This window comes from Dermacentor andersoni, chromosome 2 (assembly GCF_023375885.2).
Source record: "Dermacentor andersoni chromosome 2, qqDerAnde1_hic_scaffold, whole genome shotgun sequence".
In the NCBI taxonomy this organism is placed as follows: domain Eukaryota; kingdom Metazoa; phylum Arthropoda; class Arachnida; order Ixodida; family Ixodidae; genus Dermacentor; species Dermacentor andersoni.
The window spans coordinates 221,388,251-221,404,492 of NC_092815.1; the positions used below are offsets into that span (position 1 = coordinate 221,388,251).

General features: G+C 46.6%; 1 protein-coding gene across 1 annotated transcript; it reads left to right on the top strand.

The window, feature by feature from the left end:
- Positions 1 to 5,361: 5,361 nt before the first annotated feature.
- On the top strand, positions 5,362 to 9,158 carry LOC140215878 (uncharacterized). Its single transcript, XM_072286226.1, has 4 exons — positions 5,362 to 6,469; positions 6,589 to 6,830; positions 7,083 to 8,096; positions 9,075 to 9,158. Exons 1-4 carry the CDS (start codon positions 5,362 to 5,364, stop codon positions 9,156 to 9,158), a joined length of 2,448 nt encoding a protein of 815 aa, XP_072142327.1.
- The last annotated feature ends 7,084 nt before the right edge of the window (positions 9,159 to 16,242 follow it).

A 16,242-nucleotide genomic window follows, 5' to 3' on the forward strand; every position in this document is an offset into this window, starting at 1 on the left:
GTGAGTGCATATGCTTGTATCGGACAGCGAGAATAATTGTCAAACACATGCAATCTGGCTTACAAAACAAAAGAAACTGGTCACTATTTAGTAATAGTTTTCCTTTGTGTGAAACAACTTCACCCTTGAAAAGTTCCTCATTCCACAAAGGTTTATATAGTGAAATATAGAAATATTTGGATGTATTTGAGTTATCACGTGGCCCAAGGAACTTCTAGTGGCAGCCTGTCTCGATCTCGCAATTCCTGGCACTCCCCAATATACAGCATGCCTGACTGCTGCAGTGGTCAAGTGCTCTGCAGCTGTAGGAAACCGAGGGATAAGGGTTGATTGCACAATTTATGGCATTTCCAAATTTTTAACTTAGTACCATCTCTATACTATGTCGACACTATGCCACCAGAACATTGCCGTGCTGCAGTCATCATAATATTAATTACTCATCGTATACACAAGCTATACAACTGTTTAGGCAAAATTTTAAACTGCGCGAGGAAGACAGGACATGAACTGAAACATAGACGCACACAAAGCACCGGCTTCCAACTGGTTTTATTTCGTGAAAGCAAGGAATATATAAGGTACTTCAATATAGCAACACAAGGAGCAATAGCAAATAATTTGTGCACGAGGCATTGACGAAAATATCAAGGCCATGTATGCATTAAGAGTGCAGGAGAGTCTTAATGTGCCCCATCGAAGACTTTAATTCTTTCCTTGAAAATCTCCTCTTGCAGTGCAGGAGCTGCGACAGCAAAAGCTGCCTGCCTTATGAGGAACAGAATAAATTCCTTTCGAAGGCAAACTCAAGAATAGAAAGAGAAGTCATCAAGGCATTCCACATCGCTAAAAGGTGTCACAACTAAGTTAGCTCACCTTCTTGATCCCTATCAAGGAAAGAAATAGAATTCTTAGATGGGCACATTGGGACTCTACTGCGCTCTTAATGCACAGGTGGCCTTGCTATTTTTCGTCACTGCCTCGTGCACAATTTCTCTGCGAATGTTCTTTATTTTGCTATTTTGAAGAACCTTATAAACTTTCTGCCTTCACCAAACAAAGCCAGTCGGAAGTCTACACATTGTGCATGCATCTATGTTTTTGTTCATGCCCTGTCTTCCTCGCAGAGTTTAAAATTTTGCTGAAGCTACGAGCTGACTAGCCCAAAACATGCCTTACTTCAGTGTACAGCTGGGCTTGTTGGTAAAGCTACACAATGCCAGCTCAAGTGACCACCGTGTGTATCTGCTCGGCTACTATATTTTAACGACTAATATAATTTCTATCTTCAACTTCCAACCAGACAGAGTACCCCATACTACATTCTGAACATTGCTGCAGTCTAGCAGGATTTCTGTCTAATGCACTGGCCTCTACCACCAAATGCCTGAGAAATAAAAAATAAAGTTATGTAGATTCCAAGCACAGTGGGGATTTATGTTACAGGAGGCATACTGCAGGTAAATGGCTACATAGTGTTGGTTCGGGTTCTTCCAAACATTGCAGTGTTGACCAATGTTTTTGTGTATGGTGAGTGATTGCATATATGACACAAGCTTTGTGAGGAGAGTACGAATGCAAAGGCATGGTTTCTTTACCTCTTTCCTAACACTTTGTGGCGGCTGCTGTTTTGACGAGTGGAAAACTTGGCTTATGCAGTATGGGCAAATGGGTTTGAGACTGTTAAGACCAATTTCCTTGAGGCAAAGTTTAGCAGGGAGCCAATTTTGTCACAAGGAAGTTATTCCTACTCACACATGCCTGTTTTGTTTTTTGTTTCTTTTTTCATTTAGTTTCAGGTCCACCTAAATTATTGCCGTCATGACAGCCGTCACATATAATATGGTAGCATCAATCTTTGTATTAATCATTCGAGTATTGAAATCTAAAAGTTTGCAGAGGACAAGGGAAGAGAGGAGAAGTATCGCGTTTTAACATTAGTGGGTTGCAGTGTAACACAAATAGGCAAGCACTAATTGAGCGACAAGACCACTGGACACAGGAAAAGCAGATTTAGCTGAAACACAGCAGCCTGTAAGGAAGAGATGGACATTAATTCTTTGTGAAGCTTAGTCTGCATCACTGTTTTATATGACAACTAGTTGATCATGATAAAACGTTCAGGGAAATCAAAACACGGCTAGACAAAATTGAGACAGCCTGTGCTGGTATCGATGACATGCAAAGTGAATTAGGCAGACTACATGAGATAAGCACTGAAAATACGGCACAGATAGGTGTACTGTCTGCCCGGATAAACGATGCTGAAAATAGATCTAGAAGAAATAACCTTGTTTTTTACAGCATCACCGATAAACCTAAAGAATCATAGTCTGATTCTGAGAAAATTATTATTGCACATTGTTCACAATATTTAGATGTACAAATAGAACCGCGTGATATTGAACTTGCACATCGCATTGGGTCTTTCCAAACTGGAAAGTCCAAGCCTATAATTGTGAGGTTCACTCACTTTAAAAGCAAAGATCTTGTCCTTTCTTCGGCTCGTAAGTTCAAAGGTACGTGCTATGCCGTTGCGCAAGATCTCGCCCCAAGCACGCGCCTTGCCCAGAAACGCCTCATCGAGTTTAGAAGGGCCCGTAAACTGCAGTTCAACTTGCGACATGAAAACCTTATAGTAGGTGAAAAAACCTACTACTTCGACCACACTACTAACCAGGTCATTGAGGAACACCTTTAGCCATCATTGAGACCAAAATGTACACCGCAACCACAGAATAGTCAGCCTTTATCATTCCTGCTCGCTAACATTCGAAGTGTTGTTCCCAAGCGTGATGCACTGTGCAGTCTAATAGGCTCATCTTCTTGCGATGTCTTACTACTAACAGAAACATGGCTTAACACATCAATCGATGATACCGAAATTCTCCTTTACCTCTCGCATTTTGACATTTTTCGGAAAGATATAGACCTGATAACTCACGCGGGGGGGGGGGGGGGGGTGTATTAATCGCCACTAAGCGTAACCTACATTGTTCACTTGTAAACCTCTCTTCACAACTGGAAATGATTTGGATTCGATGCACTGCTACACACCCGCACATTCTGATTGGTATTTGCTATCGGTCTCCTAGTACCGACAGTTCTTTCACGCCTTCACTTCATGAAGCCTTAAATACGTTGACAAAAACATATCCTAACAGTCCTGTCCTTCTGTTTGGCGATTTTAATTTTCCAACTATTGATTGGTCCGATCCTGCCTCTACATTACCTAAAAGCAGCCCCGCTAGTGACTTCTTAAACACGCGTATAACATTCGGCTTAACGCAGCTCGTCACTGACTCAACACGCGTCACTGCTCACTCGTCCAACGTTTTAGATCTTGTATAAACGACTCACCCTGATAACTTTACTCCTGTCACCTCATTGCGCGGTTTGAGCGACCACCTGACAGTACATATTTCGTTTCATTGCAACGTACTAAAGAAACAAAAAAATCGGAAAACACACTCTATGATAAAGGGGACTATGTCAGCATGAACCGAGAATTATCTGAGTACTTCGATACCTTCGTCGCTAACTTTCAACTAAATTCTCTCGAGTCGAACTGGCTGCTTTTCAAAGCAGAGATGCATCGCCTTATACGTCTTTACATCCCCACCATTACAATAACAGAAAGAACAACATTACCATGGTTTAATGTATCCCTCAAACGACTAAATAATAAGAAAAAACGGTTGTTTCGATCAGCCAAACGATCTAATTCTTCTTGCACATGGCAGAAGTATTACGCAGTCGAGAAAGAATATGACAAGTTAACCTCTCAAACTAAACACAAGTTTCTTTCTACCACTTTACCAGCTATGCTACAAACTAACCCGAAGCGATTTTGGAAAACTATTAATCCTAATCAGCGGAATGAGATATCACTTATCAATAACTCCGGGCTTCCGATCCCTGAGACTGAGGCTGCGGATCTTAACATAACATTTAGTTCAGTTTTTTACTAATGAATTACTTGATGGCTTGCCCGATCCACCATACTTCGCATATCCGCTCATGCAAAATATCACATTCGATCCCATCGGCATTGTCAAAGTAATTGAATCATTGAAGAACTCGTCATCTACAGCAGTAGGCGGTATCAATGCCAAAGTTCTAAAAAATACTAAACATGTGTGAAGCCTGTTTTTATCACTCATATTCCAGGAATCACTTAACAGCGCTTCAATTCCACATGACTGGCAGGTGGGCAAGGTCATCCCAGTCTTCAAGAAAGGAAGCCGATCATCACCGAATCACTACCGCCCTATTTCCATAACAAGTGTGTCTTGTAAAATAATGGAACATATTTTATATTCGCATATTGCTAACTTCCTAACACCCGTCAATTTTTTTCACCCAAGTCAACACGGTTTCCGCAAAAATTATTCCTGTGACACTCAACTTGCTCTTTTCTTGCACGACTTACATTTAAACCTAGATCGTAACATCCCGACTGACACAATATATTTAGATTTCAAAAAAGCATTCGATAAGGTCCCTCATGGTCGTCTCTTAATAAAGTTATCGCGTCTTAACATTCATCCTTGTGTTCTAAGCTGGATTCGAGGGTTCTTAATTAACCGTGAGCAATTCGTATACGCTAACTCACAGTCTTCATCCTTAACACCCGTGCTTTCAGGCGTACCTCAAGGTACCGTACTTGGTCCCCTCCTTTTCTTAATATACATCAATGACCTACCTTGTAATATTTCTTCTCATATCCGACTCTTCGCTGATGATTGTGTGGTTTACCGAGCAGTTACTAACCCCAGCGACCATTTGGCGTTACAAAATGACCTATCGCGCATACAAAACTGGTGTACCACTTGGCTCATGTCTTTAAATGTAGCTAAAACCGTGTTAATGTCTATTCATCGTCGTCGTATTACGATATCCCTAATTATAGCATCAATAACACGCAGATTGCAACAACGGATTCATTCAAATATCTTGGTGTGTACATCTCGCGTGACTTAACTTGGACCTGTCATGTTAACCACATAATAAACTCTGCTAATCGTACTCTAGGTTATCTACGCCGTAACCTTTTCCTCGCTCCTCCCTCTATTAGACAACTTGCTTTTCTAACCTTTGTGCGGCCCAAGCTTGAGTATGCCGAAGCTATTTTTGACCCTGTGATAACAGAGCGACGTGACTGAGTTGGCTATCTTGTGCGCATGTCTTCGGTGTTAAACCCGTCGCGCGTGTGCCGATAAGCGATACGTCGCGCTTACATAAACCCTTGTTTTTTGTGCAATATAGGAATCGTGCAAAAGCTGCTGCTGCGTCCACATCGGTTATTACACTGGCGACGAGGCACGGTTGTGCCCATGCGGGGAGGGCCTTTCCAGCAAGATGGCCTTCGGCGTCCGTATCGGCGAATTTCACTTAAACAGTAACTCTTCATGGGAGGATTACGTCGAGCGTATAGAGCTATGCTGCACTGCAAACAAGCTCAAGGAAGACTCCGACAAGAGGGCAGTATTGCTGAGCTGCTGTGGGGAGGATACATACTCCCTGATAGCTACCCTCGTCAAGCCTCTCCGACCACCGAACGCTGACTACCAGTCCATCGTGAATGCTGTGAAGAACCACATCAACCTGAAGCCATCCGAGTTATATTCAAGGTACGTTTTCTCGAAGCGAGATCAGCACGACGCCGAATCTGTCGCAGACTATGTTACAGCTTTACGTAAGCTAGCCGGGAACTGCGGGTTCAACGACAACCAGCTTCCTCTCGACGTAATGCTAAGGGACCGGTTGGTTTTTGGAATCTCTGACAGCATTGTGCAGCAACGTTTGTTGGCCGAGAAAGACATAACCTTTAAGACTGCCTACGATCTAGCAGTGACGGCAGAGGCTGCTGCAAAACATCAAAGGGTTATGGGCGGCCTATGTCAGGACGTCCCAGATTTGACAGCTAAAGTGGACAGGCAAACCATGAAGCAGCATAAGAATGGGCAAGATGTAGAAACTTCAAGCGAGCAGTTGAAACGGCAGTGTTTCCGGTGTTTCGGCAACCACGCTGCATACCGTTGCAGGTTTAAAACCGCAGTATGCTTCAACTGTTCTGTGAAAGGGCACTTGGCCAAAGCGTGTCGCAAGAAACAAAAAGGTCAGGTTAACCACCAGTTAGAAGATATGTCAAACTCGGAGCAAACTGAGTATGATGACATGCTAAATATTAGTCAAGTGACTAGCGGTTGTCCCAAGTTTATGGTGGCCGTAAGTATAGGCGGTGAAATAGTGTCCATGGAAGTCGACTCAGGAGCAGCTAGGTCGATTATCAGTGAAAACACGTTCAGCAAACTGAAAGTGGCAAGGCGCATAAAGCTTGAAGAATCGGACACCAAGCTCGTAACTTGGACTAAGGAAGGATTGGACGTCATCGGAAAAGCCACACTTCCGGTCAAATTCAAGGAACAAGACTTCCAGCTGCCGATTCTCGTTGTAAGAAACGAAGGTAGCACGCTTTTGGGTCGCGATTGGTTCAAGGTAATGTGACTGGGCTTCACAGCATCGAACAAAACGCAGAAGCCCTTATCAAAAGGTTTCCGGATGTTTTTGACGAAACATTTCCAGGCGCTGCTCTGCCACCCCTACACATCGAGCTGAAGGAATATGCCCAGCCCAAGTTTCTAAAATGCCGCAGCATTCCGTTCGCACTGAAGGATGACGTCATCACAGAACTGGAAAAACTGGAACGTCAAGGTGTTCTGCAACCGACGCAGTACTCGGAATGGGCCACCCCTGTGGTCATCGTCCGTAAAAAGGATGGGTCATTAAGAATATGCGGCGACTATCGAAGTACAGTAAACCAAGCGGTAAGGAACAACGTTTATCCTTTACCTACTAGCAAGGAACTTTTCGCAAAGTTGGGGAAAGGCCGTATTTTTTCTAAAATTGACTTGACGCAAGCGCACCAGCAACTTGCAGTTGATGACGCTACAGCAGAACTGCTCACAATAAATATAGTACAGGGCCTGTACAAAGTGCGACGTTTGCCATTTGGTGTCTCGGTAGCACCCGGATTATTTCAAAGAGCAATTGATACAGTGCTTGCAGGTCTATGCCAGGTGGCGGCATACCTCGACGACATCCTTGTGGCCAGCGAAACAGCAGAGGAGCACCATGAAATCCTCATGGAGGTTCTCAACCGACTGTCAAAAGCGGGACTGCGTATACAAGGCGCCAAGTGTCAGTTCTTCAAAGAGAGCCTGGCGTATTTGGGACACCGGATAGACGCCACCGGCATCTGCCCATCAAAGGCTAAAGTCGAGGCGATTCACAAAGCACCTGTACCAAAGAACAAGAAGGAGCTCCAAGCTTTTCTAGGTATGGTGAATTTCTACAATCGTTTCCTAAAGGGTCGGTCCGAAGTTGCAGAAGTGCTCTACCACCTACTGGACAGCGAGAGTACGTGGAACTGGGGTGAAGAACAGCAACTAGCTTTCGAAAGACTAAAGACGTTGCTGACGTCCGAGTCACTTTTAGTGCATTTTAACCCTGATGCACCCTTAATTCTGTCTTGTGACTCATCACCCGGGGGTGTGGGAGCTGTATTAGCTCACCGCGATGCTCAAGGACGCGAGCAACCTGTTGCTTATGCGTCGAGAACACTCACTAAGGCGGAACGTAATTACGCCCAGATTGACCGCGAGGCTCTAGCTATTGTCTATGGCGTCCGTCAATTTCATCAGTACCTATGTGGGCGAGAATTCCGCATCTTTACAGATCATAAGCCCCTACTCGGTATCTTTCAACGAGACAAGCAGATTCCCGTTGTTTTGTCACCGCGCATGTTGCGATGGTCTTTGTTGTTATCTGCTTACGAATACAAACTGGAGTATAGAAGGACGCAAGATCACGCAAACGCTGACTGTCTAAGCAGGCTACCGATACCCGGTGACAGGAGGGACATCGAGCCTCCTGGCGACGTGCTTTTGTTGGAAGCAGTGGAGTACCCTCCTGTGAGCGCAGCAGACGTCTCATCAGCCACTATGCGTGATCCTTGCCTGTCGCGGGTGAAGAAATGGGTTGCAACTAGCTGGCCAGAACAAGGTGTGCCCCCAGAATATGCTGCCTATCAGGTGAGGAGCGGAGAGCTGTCTTTTCACCGTGAATGCCTTCTGTGGGGTAACAGGGTCATACTGCCGGAAGAGCTGAGAGAAAAAGTCCTCTCCATTCTGCATGCAAATCACCCTGGCATAACGGCCATGAAAGCTCTGGCAAGGTCATATGTGTGGTGGCCGAAGATCGATGCCCAGATTGAAGATTTCGTGCGTCATTGCAAACCCTGTCAAGATAACAGGCAAAGCGAACCTAAAACGCCTGTGCATTTTTGGACGAAACCCGAAAGCCCGTGGAGCAGAATTCATAGATTTTGCAGGGCCGGTTAAGGGCGTTTTCTTTCTTGTTGTCGTGGACGCGCTATCAAACTGGGCCGAGATCGAGATAATGCCATCGCTTCATTCCTCAGCTGTGATCGAAAAACTGCGAAGAATGTTTGCTTCATACGGATTGCCGGAGTTGGTTGTTTCTGATAACGGCACAGCCTTCTCGAGCAGCGAAATGCAATCTTTCTTGAAGAAAAATGGCGTGCGCTACATGTGTACCGCTCCCTACCATCCCGCAAGCAACGGAAGGGCTGAACGCATGGTTCGCGAGCTAAAGTGTGCGCTTCGAAAGCAGAGCGAGGGCACAGTGGCATGTAAAGTTTCTCGTTTTTTATTCAAGCAGCACTCCACGCCCCACTCGGAAACCGGAAGGACGCCAGCAGAATTCATGCTGGGCAGGAGCTTCCGCTCTGTCTTGTCGAGTCTTCACCCTGGCGTAAAAGGCCCTGGATGTACGAAGCAGCCATCCTCGAGGAAGTTTCTGCAAGGTGACTCCGTGTATGTGCGGAACTTCTCTCGTGGTCCGAAGTGGCTGGCCGCACGGATACTGCGTCGCTTGGGCCACGTCATGTACAAAGTACAGACTTCCGATGGCTCAGTACACCGACGTCATCGCAACCACGTGCGGAGAGCATGGGATGCTATACCGATAGTCTCTCACGCTAACCCCAGCTTCAAGCTTCCAGCGACGCCAACTGCAGTGCAGAGATCGCCTATCCTTCCAGCGACGCCAACTGCAGTGCAGAGATCGCCTAGCCCAGAAGATCCGCAAGCATGCCGTAGGTCTACTCGTGTACGTCGCCCAGTGCTTCGTTACGGCATTGACTACTAGGTGGGAAGGGATGTGATAACAGAGCGACGTGACTGAGTTGGCTATCTTGTGCGCATGTCTTCCGTGTTAAACCCGTCGCGCGTGTGCCGATAAGCGATACGTGGCGCTTACATAAACCCTTGTTTTTTGTGCAATATAGGAATCTTGCAAAGGCTGCTGCTGCGTCCACATCGGTTATTACAGACCCCCACCACAATAACCTTATTAAAGCCCTCGAGTCGGTTCAGAACCGCGCGACACGATTTATCCTGTCAACTTATTCATACAATTCAAGTATCTCGGCACTAATAGCCCAAATAAACCTACCCTCTCTAGCCTCACGCCGTAGAATAGCCCGTCTTCAGCTTTTTCATAAATTCTTTCATTCCTTGCCTTTTGACAACCCGTACATAAAAAGAGCACATCGCATTGCCCGCACCAGTCACTCTAATACAGCATATCCCCCACAAGCCCATACAGTTACTTTTCAGCAATCATTTTTTCTGCGCACAACACGAGACTGGAATGGCCTGCCTGCCGAAGTTGCCACTATCATCGACCCACTTGCATTCAAGCGACTCATCGAAAATATCCCTTTGTAATTTGTAGTACCTATCTTTGTCACTAACTCCCCACTCCCTCATGTAATGTCTCAACAGAGACCTTTGAGGAAATGAATAAATAAATAAAATATACCATCGGAGATCATGAACATGCCAGAGGCGAAGCATACTGCTAAGGGGATGTTGGGAGTATAGAAAGACTGTATTTACAATATATATACAAGATGAGGCAGAGTAGTTAAGATGGCTGACCACCAACAGCACGCAGGAGCCAGCGTCCTGCAGTCTTCTTCCTCTCTTAATTTTTTCATCCTTCCGTAACAGGACCCCCGGTTGGTGAAGCGTGTGGGGGTCCTGTGAAGTATGGCTTCAGCCGCGAAACATGGACAACGTCAACAGGCGTCATACTTGAGGATGCATCAAACTGAAGTGGCGGAATCTCGTAATTTACGTCGTTAACTGGACTTAGGACTTCATAAGGCCCTGGGTAGCGAGAGAGAAGCTTCTGGGAGAGGCCAACCCGACGACATGGTGACCAAAGGAGCATCCAAGTACCTGGTGCAAACTTAACATCGCGATGGCATCAGTCATAACTCTTTTGGTATATGCTGCGGGGCTAATAAACGAGATCGGGCGACTTGACATGCCCCGTGAGCGCGATCGATGACTTCATGAGCATGGTTAGTTGCAACACGTGGCACAGAAGGGATGATGATGTCAAAGGGCAAAGTGGGGTTGCAACCATACAAAAGATAAAAGGGTGAATATCCTGCAGTGTCACGTCGGGACAAGTTATACACAAACGTCACGTAGGCCAGCGTGGTGTCCCAGTCGCGGTGATCGCTGGAGACCTACATCGACAGCACCTGTGTGATTGTTCGGTTGAGACTTCCATAAGACCATTTGTTTGTGGGTGGTAGGCGGTGGACAGCTTGGTGCTCAGTGGCACAAGAGCGGACGAGGTCGCTGACAACTAGAGACAAGAATGACCAGCTGCGGTCTGTAATAACTGTCGAGGTGCACCATGATGGAGAATGACGTCGTGGAGGAGAAAATCGACAACGTCTGTTGCACAACTAGTCTGCAACGCCTTTGTTATCGCATAGCGTGTCATGTAATCAGTAGCGACGGCAATCGACTTGCTAGCTCTAGTCGTCGTCGGAAAAGTGCCAGGTAAGTCAAGGCCTAAGCGAGAGAACGGTTCACAGGGAACTTCAACTGGATGGAATCATCCGACAGGTGGTAGGGGAAGTTTCTTCCGGCACTGACACACTTCGCAAGTTGCGACATAACAGTGCGCAAAGCAGTAGAGACCTGGCCAGAAGAACCAGCGTTGTACGTGATCGTATGTACGCAAAACTCCAAGGTGTCCCACCGTCGGTGCATCGTGAAGTTGTTCAAGAGCAACGGATTGCAGATCACGAGGAAGGCCAAGGAGCAACTCAGGGCCATCAGTGTTCATATTGCGGTGGTAGAGGATGCCGTTGTGCGGCAAGAACATGCGGCATGTGCCGTCAGTGCTGCCGGAGTGATTGCACTCCGGTAATGATGGACTGCAAGGATTCGTCGCGTTGTTGTTCGGTGCGCATGTCAGTCATGTAAGTGAAAGCCATCACGCAGGTCACCGGATCATGCACAGAAGGATCAAGTGGATCCACGGGGTGACGAGAGGCAGTTAGTGTCCTTGTGGAGGCATCCAGTCTTGTAACTGACAATAAATGGAAATTCCTGGAGCCACAAAGCCCAGCGACCAAGCCGTCCTGTCAGGTCCCGGAGGGAAGACAGCCGGCAGAGTGCGTGGTGATCTGGAACGACCGAAAATGTACGGCCGTACAAGTATGGCCGGAACTTGACGACAGCCCAAACTAAAGCGAAGCACTCCCATTCGGTGATAGGGTAATTTCTCTCGGCAAGTGACAGCAGGCGGCTGGCGCAAGCTATCACGCACTCCGTACCATTCTGTTGTTGATCGAGAACAGCGCCGATGCCATGGCCGCTTGAGCCAGTGTGGACTTCGGTTGGTGCAGATGGATCAAAGTGGGCAAGTATGGGAGGGGTGGTCAGAAACCTGATGAGAGCGGCAAACGCATGAGCCTGCTCCGGGCCCCATGAGAATGGCCTGCTCTTCTTTTTGATCTGTCAAAGGCTGAGCAATGTTGGCAAGGTTTTTGATGAAACGATGAAAGTAAGAACACAGGCCGACGAAGCAGCGCACGTCAGAAGCAGAATGTGACACAGGGAAACTGCGTATGGCACGAACTTTTTCCGAATCTGGTTGGACACCGGATGCGTCAATGAGGTGCCCCAACACTGTAATCTGACGGCGCCCAAATTGACACTTCGTGGAGTTGGAGGCCGGCTTTTCAGAAGACCGCAATAATGGCAGTGAGTCGGGCAAGGCGGCTGCCGAACATGGGAGAAAGAACAGCTTCGTCAAGGTAACAAAGACAGGTGGTCCATTTGTAGCATCGCAGAAGAGAGTCCATCACGAGTTCAAATGTCGCAGGAGCATTGCATAGGCAAAAGAGCATAACTTTGAATTGATATAAGCCATCCGGTGTGATGAAGGCTGTCTTCTCCAACCATTTCATCAACCGAAATCTGCCAGTAGCTGGATCGAAGATCGATGGACGATAAGTATTTAGCTCTGTGGAAGCAGTCCAAGGCGTCATCGTTGCATGGTAGTGGGTAGACGTCTTCGCGCGTGATCTTGTTTAAGTGGCGATAATGGACGCAAAAATGCCAGGTACCATCTTTGTTTTTCACAAGGACGAAAGGCAAAGCCCAAGGGCTGGCTGATGGCTCGATGACCCCTTTGCGAAACGTTTTGCCCACCTCTGATTGGATGACTCGACGTTCAGCATGCGATGCATGATAGGGACGCCGACAAATAGGATTTGTGTCTCCAGTTTTTAGAAGGTAGTGAACAACAGATGTTCAGCCTAAAGGCCTGTTGCCGAAATCAAAGATTCCACTGTACGATTCAAGCAGGAGACATATGTCCCTGGCCTGTGCAGAGGCGAGGTTAAGTGCAGTCATTTTCGCAAAGTCGTCAGTTAAGGAACCAGAGCTTTTTTGGGAGCTGCGATTGGCATTAATAAACCACTCTCAGAATTCAGACTCTCAATATCAAATTCAGAACCACTAGAAATGCTGTCCAAGAACATGCTGGCCGGAACCACTTGAGGGCACAGGCTGAAATTCAGAAGCGGTAAACCGATGTCATTATTAGTAACCGTGACCGGTTCAAAGCACATCGATGATGGGACGAAGCACATATTCACCATCAGGAACCTGTGGCTGGGCGGTCAAAGTGACGTAAGTAACTGCTTCGGGTGACAGACGCACATCACGAAGCGAGCACAAGTGCGGTGGGGCGGTGCTCGGAGCATCGGCGAGTTGAGGCAGTTCTAACTGAATAATGCCGGCCGTGCAGTCGAGGAGAGCATAATGAGTGGATAAAACGTCAAATCCTAGGATAACGTTGTGAGGGAAGATGTTGCTCGCAGCAAAGAGAACAGAAGTAGGGCGGCCAGCTATACTTGCAGTACACATTCCAAGAACCAGCATTCCACCGTCAGCCATATGAAGCACTCGGGCAGCTGCTGGGGTGAGGACCTTCTTTAAACGACTACGCAGGCTAGCACTCGCCACAGGTATGTGGGCTCCACTGTCGATGAGTGCTTGGACAACTATGCTGTCTATTTTAACACCAATTACACTTCTCCTTGTGTGCATAGACAGAGGATTTGCTGCAGCATTAGGCAATGCAGCACCACCTCCGAAGGCTGCATTTCTTAGTTTTACGAACGGGTGCGGCCAAACGCCACAGGGGACGAAAGGCGACGTGGCTGTGGCGAACGGAAAGATGGGCGACGTGTTTGCGATGACGAGACTGGTGTCCGCGCGGCGATGGTGAGCGAGTGTACCACGTGTTTCTAGCTGAGTTGTCGCTATTAGACTCGGCGGTGGGCGAAACATTGCGGGCATTTCCATTAAAACGGCTCAGGTTAGTCGGCGTGCCAGGTGTTGAGGACCACGAGTTTCGACAGCTGGTATCTGGCGACATGACCAATGCGGCGACAGGTGAAACATATCGGCTGGTCGTCCGCGGTTCTCCGCTCAATCGGCTTGCCATAACGCGGAGAGAAGCGTCGGGGTGGAGCGAAAATAGTAGAAGGGCGTTCGTTAGCTCTGGGATGGGCGACAGCACACACAGAGCGTAAACCAATGTTTTCAAGTTCCTGGCGAACGATGGCTTGTACGAGAGGAACTGAAAATGTCGTAGCATCAGGGCTACGCGAACCGAAAGCTGCGGGCGCCATCGGATCCAGTTCATGTCCAACGATTCGCACCACATCCTCTGACGTCGACGCATGCTGCTGTGCGGGTTGATCTTCACACGTCGGCGTTGCGGCAGTAGGGGGAAGTCTGGCGAATGGTTGCAAGGCGCATCAGCTTTTGGCGTGCTGGAATTGTCGGCACTCTTTAAAGATAACATCAACTGTAGAGCAGCTTTTGCACATGAGCAGATTAAAGGCGTCGTCAGCAATGCCCTTAAGCACATGCCCGACCTTCTTAGCTTCTCTCATGTCGCGATCGGTTTTGCTTTACGACAAAGTGCCAGTATGTCCTGGATGCACAAGAGATAGGACTCCGTGGGGGATTGGGCACAGGAGGCCTGTTCCTGTCTTGCGTCAATTTTACGGCCGGCTAGTTTGCCAAACAATTTTGTCAACTTCTCTTTGCATTGGTCTCAGCTGGTAAGCTCCTCTTCGTGGTTTTTATACCACACCTTTGCCGTGCCTCTTAGGTATAGAACAACAGGTTAACTAGCACACGCGTGGGGTCCCGCTTGTAATTCAATCAGTTGACTATCTGCGTCCGCGGAAGTTACCATTGATTGTCTTGGCACTCATCTGCGGCAGAAGCGAAATTTCGTTATATTGAAATTGCACACAAGCACACTTCGTTATATTGAGGCTCTAAATGCATGGTGTTCTATAGAGAAGAGGTTATGAAAAGTTAAATACTTCGTTATATCGAGAATTTCATTACACTGAGGTTTAACTGTGTAGAGATTGGAATGTATATACCTTGTTGTGCAGCTCCTTGGGTCATGGTTCCTATGACTATGACTCATATGACTATGACTCATATGATTCTGTATCTGTTGCGTAGAAAATCTCTCTCGCCCCGTTTCCCTCCTGTTCTCCTTTTGGAGGAGGCCCCCTCTTGATGCTATCCTTGTTCCACTCTTGGCCCACTCATTTCATAATCGAAGCATATAAGGCCACAGTTCCTTATGCGATGCAGCTCTGACGTCATGCGTACCATACAGAATTGTACATGAGCCTGAGCCCAAGCATAACCATTCTTCTGATCAAATGTTAATTTTTAGACTGACGTCCTTTCCTCTTGCATGACAGTTATCTCTGCTGTATTGTTGCTGCTCTCTCATGTACGTATACCAATAAATTATCTTAGTCAATTTCTTCTTGAACATTGAGTCCAATTTTTGCCAACTTAAGTGTGTGTTGAATGTTAATTTTTTAAAACCTGTCTTCACAATCTGCCTCCACCTCATCCATTTTAGCATCCTCAATTCACTCGCTTCTCCATCCTGACTTCTAGGTGACTTTATTAAACTTGTTTAGGTTCCATACAGTATTGCTGGTCATGTATTGTCTTATAAGTTTATTAGACAGTGAAAATCTTCAACTTGACTGGAACCTGTGTAACATAAATATCATAATGCATCTTTTCAGTTTTTCCAAACTATGTCAATTCTGCTGATTCTGTGGGCTGTCCAAATTTTCCATGTTGGTGTTTTCAGTTATCATTCAACCAAGGTATCCGTCTTCTCTATGGTTTACCCTCAAGGCTTCCCTTTCATCTACTCTGAGAAATTGGCATGTGGCTACCAGATGTGGGCAGCTTGTCTCGCAACACGTGCACATGCTCAGCTACTTTTGCCAACCTTTGTGCTAGATGTCAATCAGCATGAGCAAAGCAGCGAGAATGGGGAATTATGAAATTAAGGCAGAGGTTCAAGCATTAAGGGAAGTCATACTTATGAGGTGAACACATGTGAAGAAAAGTATTCAGAAATGTTGGGAATTTGCAGTTTCCTATTTATTGGTCTATTAAACTCTCTAGCTATTTCAGTTATTTCATCATGTGTTGCAATTTTAGTTGCAATATGTTTTTCTTAAGTTCTGCCACACTTACTACTAGAAGTTTGAGAACCTAGATTTGTTATTCACTTGGTTCATTCATACCTACAAGCAGCAGTCTTCTCACTCTACATCAGCTATTGAATGCAATGCCCAGATATGTTCTCAGTCTACTTCAGTGGGAGTCACTAACAGAGTGAATGATCATGAATCATGTGTGTTCTTAGAAAGCGACTTCATGTGATTCAGCTATAAGTTAAGGTAGGGGATGCTTTGGAAAGCATGTTACG

Excerpts from the sequence above, each read along its gene's own strand:
- LOC140215878 (XM_072286226.1), top strand. The coding sequence starts at position 5,362 with ATGGCCTTCGGCGTCCGTATCGGCGAATTTCACTTAAACAGTAACTCT. Across the intron at positions 6,470-6,588 it reads TCTCGTTGTAAGAAACGAAG|GCGCTGCTCTGCCACCCCTA; the intron begins GTAGCACGCTTT and ends AAACATTTCCAG. Across the intron at positions 8,097-9,074 it reads CAGAATATGCTGCCTATCAG|CTTCAAGCTTCCAGCGACGC; the intron begins GTGAGGAGCGGA and ends CGCTAACCCCAG.